This window comes from Lathyrus oleraceus, chromosome 4, assembly GCF_024323335.1.
Source record: "Lathyrus oleraceus cultivar Zhongwan6 chromosome 4, CAAS_Psat_ZW6_1.0, whole genome shotgun sequence".
In the NCBI taxonomy this organism is placed as follows: domain Eukaryota; kingdom Viridiplantae; phylum Streptophyta; class Magnoliopsida; order Fabales; family Fabaceae; genus Lathyrus; species Lathyrus oleraceus.
Genome location: NC_066582.1, coordinates 25674808 through 25680807, shown reverse-complemented (window position 1 = coordinate 25680807; position 6000 = coordinate 25674808). Strand labels below are relative to the sequence as shown.

Below are 6000 nucleotides of genomic sequence, written 5' to 3'. Positions count from 1 at the left end.
AACAGAAACAGAGCAAGTATTACGAACCCTAAGCTCAAAGTTCAAAATTTCAAACTAAATCTAATTAGAACAAAACAAATACAACTATATTGCATGTAACCTAATGTAGCATAATTATAACTTATTTAGAAAATATATGCATCACAAATCATTTTTAAAAAAATAAGAAAAAGAGAAACTTATCAAATATGAGAGATGTATGATCTTGACTTGAATGTACTAGATTAGAACTTGACAAATGTGCTACGTTTGAATGTAGTATAGTAGAAATTGTGAGAAAGATTGAAAAATCTCGAAATAAGAGTAGGCAAGTGGTGAGCTATATTTTCACTTGTGTTTAAATTTGATGAAATGAAAGAGAATGAAGAGTGAAAAGTCTAAGCGCGAATACATAAATGAAAACGTCTATATTTCAATCTCCGTAAGTTTAATCTAGAGATTGAAATCAGGACAAACATTTTAGTCTTTTTTGTATTTTTAAGTTTGGGTTTCAGTGAGATATGTTGAGGCGTGTCTGAATTTCAATATTCGTAAATTTTTAATCGAGGTTTCAATATCCAGACCTAACTTTAACTTAGATTTGACGCGCTTCAGAAAGAGTTGGTTGTCTATTTGGTGCATCTGAATATTGAAATTTAAATTCTAATACTTTTAGAATTTTATCAGGTGTGTGAGTAAGGCATCTGATTTAATAAATAATACCCTGAATATTTACATATTCTATGAAAATTCAAAAAAATATTGATATGAATAATGCATGTCTAAAAGTCAATTTTCAGATGTATTTATTACATTATTGTTCATTTGACTTACACGGTAAATGTTGAAAAAGTGTGTTCAGGAGACTTATGGATGTATCCATTATTACTCTTTGTTTGTTCATTTAATCTCAATCGATAAAGACAAATGAGTTTGTCTAGAAAATAACTTCTAAAAAGATTTTATAGATTGTCTTAAAAATATAAGTATTTAATCATTTAGAGATGACAAACGGGATATCCATCCATTTACGTTCGTACTGCAAAATTCAGAAAAAAAACCGAAACGGGACAGGGCGGACTATTTTCTGGGTGCGGGCCTAAAGTCTTACATTGCTTGTGCCCGTAAAAAATGGGATGGTCCAGTCATACTAAAGGATGTGGATTTAAAATCTTGACCCATCCTTAAAAAAAGAGCAGCCAAAACAAAACAGATATACCCAACATATCGGATTCATATTAAATATTTGGCTTATATTAAATATTTCACTGACGACAAAAAATGTCTATGAAGGTCTGATTGAAAGTTAATTTTTGAAGAATTTTAAAGGAAAATTTTTTGGAAGGTTGCGTGTATATTTTGGAATGTTATATTTTTAAAAAAAATTAAAAACAATATAGGGAATTGATTTTTTGGAGTATTTTGAAATATGTTTGATATTAAAAAAAAATAGTATACCACATTAACATTTAAATAATACTGTCTTTTAAACTTTTTAAAAATATCAAACTCATTTCAAAATATTTAATCATCCCTCCAAAAACCAATTTCCAAACATACCTTAAAAAATTAGGCTTCGGATACCTCGCATTTTTTCACCCGTAGAATTACAAATCAGACATAGAAATTAGGCTTCAGATACCTCGCATTTTTTTCACCCGTAGAATTACAAATCAAACCTATGTCGTATACACTTAAGACTTCGCATGCAAATATAAATTGAGGGGGGCTGGCCACATGCAACCCACTCTTAAAGCTAACTAGCAAGCTAACTAGCTTATTCAGCTAACTAGCAAGCAAATATATATATATATCCTTCTCCCTCCTATAGATCCTTCTCCTTAATTCTACCAGAATTCGTATTCACAAACTAAAGCGAAAACGAAATTTAAACGAGATGGCTTGCAGCAACTTTGATTCCATCATATATTCCATGTAATATTATACAACGTATGTCTCCAAATACTATATCTAGCAAAAATATCAAAAGAAAAGAAGAAGACATCAAGTACAAAAGAAGGGCAACAAAGAATAAAAAGGGTTGATCATTAAGCAAAAATTCCTATTTAGAAGGGAATTCCAAGTAATTATCTGAAACATTGATGCATTTAGTCAATAGCAATGATGAGAAAACCAACAGATACATACATGAGAAAAACTGGGTATAGAGCAAGAGCTTTTCTCCTGGGATTCACTGCAGCACTCATGAAAGGATATGCAGCCCAAGAACTCCACGCTAAAGTCACACATACCACTACCATTTTCAATATAACATTGTTCTTCAACATGCAAATTAATGCGCCAACATCAAGAGGGAATAAGCAATAACCCAGCAGACTCAGACTTTGGAAGAAAATAATGTGTCCACCCTGAAATGTAGAAGAGATGAAGACAAATATGCCAAGTCATTCGACTATTAAACCTTCTTTTAATCATTCTCATACATAAAAAATTATATTTTACAATACTTCAACAACAAATGACATTGAAAAAAATTAAAAGTTGATGCACATAAAATGACGAGATGAAAAGGGCTATTACCAGAAGCAGAACATTCAATGTCAAAATTACAGCACCAGCAGCAAGTAAGGCAAATGCAACTGCAAACACCTCAGACTGAGACGATAAAAAGGAAACGTTAGAAGGAATATATCTACAACTGACAAATTCATTTGCCAGGTTATGCAAATAAGGCAGAAATAAATAGTTCCAAGCTACAAAAATGAGCAGAACATAGTATAAAAGAATAAGGTGCAAGCTTATAATTTGAAGCCCTCAACAAAAATTAAGTTTCAAAGTATGTTGTGTAAAATATTAATACAAGAGCAATACAGGAGTGAAACTAGGTAAAATTATTTACCCTATTGGCTCCATGAACCGATCACTATATCATCCCACTCGACAAACTTAGAGATTCCTAGTCGATAGTTACGTTTGCATGGTCCCAGCAGAAGGGATAAAGGGAAAATAAGTCTATATACAGGCTAACTCATGGAGAAGAAAACGATCCTATTGATAGATACAATTATGTAATTGATACCACCAGCATCTTGCAGTGCTTCGCCATACTAAGCTATAGTACACTAAAATAGTTGGACGCACTTTGGCAACTGATAGTTAACTTTCCATGGTCCCAGCAGAAAGTATAAAGGGAAAATAAGTCTATATACAAGCTGACTCATGGAGAAGAAAAATATTCTACTGATAGATACACTGTGCAATTGATACCACCAGCATCATGAGTGCTTCACCATACTGAACTCATAGTACCCTAAGATCGTCAGACGGACTTTGAAAATAGCAAGTCTATTGATAGTTTGATACTTCGTACATTTATAGTCAAAAGTCATCCCTGACTCACATACATCTATCACAGCCAATGTGTTATCGATAGCTTTAGGCTCTACTTGGAAGTTTAGAGGCGAGGGAAGGGGAAGGATTTGGGGGGAGGGAAAGAGAGTGAAAGAGATAGAAATCTTCAACCTTATTTGAGAGTGATTTTGTAGAGAATGCTTATGATTTTTTTTAGTATTATAACAAAACTCAGTGTTATCGATTCGATAGTGTACTGAGGAACACCAAAGATCCGCTATGTGAAACTGGAGAGCGTGGTTGAAATAAGTTAATTCTATATTAGCAAAATAAGCATGATGTATACAAATTTAAAAAAAAAGGAATGGAGGTGTTTAGCTTACATATTTACGAATTTTGATGAATAGGTCTTACTTGGCACACATACAGGCTCTTCCGTATTATTATTTTAAAAACCCTAAATCTTTACTTACTATTGCCGCTGCATCAGCTAGCAGAAACTTGGAAGAGCGACCTCTATTGCCCTAATAGAAAAGCTAGGATAATATTGTGGATTCATCAAAAATCGCTATGCATATGATATAGAGCCGCTTTTTGATTTGACAACATTGCTAACCCTGAGTTGCTGTAGATGATTGTTTTTTCCCAATCCAGAAAACAAATGACATGAACTTCTAGGTAATGAGATTAGATCCCAGTTCTGTCTTTGCAAGAGATAACAAGATGCATTTCAAAGCATACCTTTGAAAATTGCAATCTAAGCAGTTTTATAGAAAAACAGTAAAGAAACAGCCAATGTTATATTTCTGTCAAAATGCAATCTAAACCAAAATTAATATATATGCAGACAATTTTTATTTTATTTTTAAAAAAAAGGCTAACAGATTATTTACTTCTTAATTTTAAAAAACTGTATGTTCCAATCCCTCTGGTTTAAATTCACAGAGAAAGGGAATGAATATATAATAAGTGTCGACAATATGTGAAGAACCACATACTAAACAACAAATTGAAGAGAACCCCAGCAAGAAATTTAGATTAATATGAGTTGGGATAAAAATGAGTATAATTAAACAATATAAAAATAATTAACAGATTACAAATAGGGAAATCTCTTGAACAGACACAGTTCTATATATCAGCTGCTCTGCCTGTTGCTGGGGACCATACGAATGGACCCAAAATACATATGATCCGCTATGTCCTTATAAGAACGTATCTAGATTCAAGTCAAATCCAAACAGGACAGCAATTATTTCATCTCACCGACTAATATAGAGGAGATAATCCACACTAAAAGACTGAATCAAAACGGAACAATTTACTATATAATGCAGATATTTCGTAAATCAACTTGCTTGTTCTCATCATCCTCAAAGTCCATTGTGTAGATAGTTTCATTATTATTTGATGTTGCAAAGTTTTATCTAATCTTATTTATCTTTCTTTGTTTTGTTTTTTTGTCCCTTTTAAACAAAATTAATGTATGAAAGAGAGAGTACACATTTGGACTTTCATTGTCAATCTTTATTCTAGAGCTTTATTCCACTCCTCTCATTACAATTATGCAGATATTTCGTAAACCACCATCCAATTCCCTAGTAATGCAGATACTTATCTGTAGATATGCAACTAATTTGCATCAAGATCATCAATCAAATTTATATTCACTCTCTTCATTTTCTGTTTCCATCCATACACATACAATGAAACACAAGATCCATTCTAAAAGTGATTCTAACACACATTAACAATCACTGATCTTCAAGATCTAAATCAATTACTATAACAAGCTTCCATATGAACATCATCAACAGACAAAAGCATAATGTAATTCCTGATCTAAATTGAATCAAACTAATTAACAAAGAAAGAGTGAAATACCTTTTTGACAGACGCAGACCAAGAAAGAATGAGACCAAGGAACACAATGAAAAAGAAAGGTCCCCATAGATCCCAATCACGCAACGCCTTACCCGGATCTTCCCGATTAGGGTTAGGAAACACAACAAGCTTCAAATTACTAACGATCCGCGACAGATCTCTCTTGATCGTATCCCAAACCGGTTCGGTAAGCGTGTTCGGAGCAGGTCCGAATCCAGAATTAGAGATATCAGGACGAGTAGAAGGAGGAGGTGGAGGAGGAGGGAAAGAGGAAGAAGAAGAAGGAGGTTTTGGAATTTGAGGTTGGTAAGAGGATTTGGGAGGAGCGGGATTAGGGAGATTGGAATTGATGAAAGGAGAAGAGGATGAAACGGGAATCGAAGCGCGTGGTGGACTTGGAGGTCTCGCCGGAAGAACGGTGGCCGGAGAAGCATAGATGAGATTCTCGATCTCGTCGATGTCAGATTGGGAAGATGCGTGAAGGGGGATGGTGTCGCTGTGTGACATTTTTCACTCTTCGCGACGCAACAAACTCGATCAGCTTTTCTCACTATATTGCTTTTCCTCTCAGCTTAATTTAGCTTCTTAAACAAAAACTATTTTGGCCAGTGTGAATTCTTTACAAGAAATGTTTTTTATCTACTTTTTAGTCTTTTTATTAAGAAAAAATAAACTATTTTTTAGAGACATTAACAACTAGAATTCATTTATAATCTTATTTAATTTAATTTAACATGTACATATAGCGACACTATCATAGTAAATATGAACTATTTAATGCAAAAGGTGTATATATAATAAGATTTATAAATTTTAAAGAGATTA

At 33.2% G+C, this 6000-nt stretch overlaps 1 protein-coding gene across 1 annotated transcript; it reads right to left on the bottom strand.

Annotated features, from left to right (window-relative positions):
• Positions 1 to 1881: 1881 nt before the first annotated feature.
• On the bottom strand, positions 1882 to 5794 carry LOC127138554 (protein YIP4b). Its single transcript, XM_051065025.1, has 3 exons — positions 5176 to 5794; positions 2521 to 2595; positions 1882 to 2348 (listed from the first exon to the last, which is right to left on the bottom strand). The coding sequence occupies exons 1-3, from the start codon at positions 5680 to 5682 to the stop codon at positions 2088 to 2090; spliced, it is 843 nt and encodes a 280-aa protein (XP_050920982.1). The 5' UTR covers positions 5683 to 5794; the 3' UTR covers positions 1882 to 2087.
• Positions 5795 to 6000: the final 206 nt, after the last annotated feature.

Bases quoted from the DNA above. Each gene is read 5' to 3' on its own strand.
- LOC127138554 (XM_051065025.1), bottom strand. From the start codon at position 5,682: ATGTCACACAGCGACACCATCCCCCTTCACGCATCTTCCCAATCTGAC. The intron at 2,596-5,175 runs GTATTTCACTCT...TTATCGTCTCAG, and splicing joins GGTCTGCGTCTGTCAAAAAG to TCTGAGGTGTTTGCAGTTGC. The intron at 2,349-2,520 runs GTAATAGCCCTT...TCTACATTTCAG, and splicing joins CATTGAATGTTCTGCTTCTG to GGTGGACACATTATTTTCTT.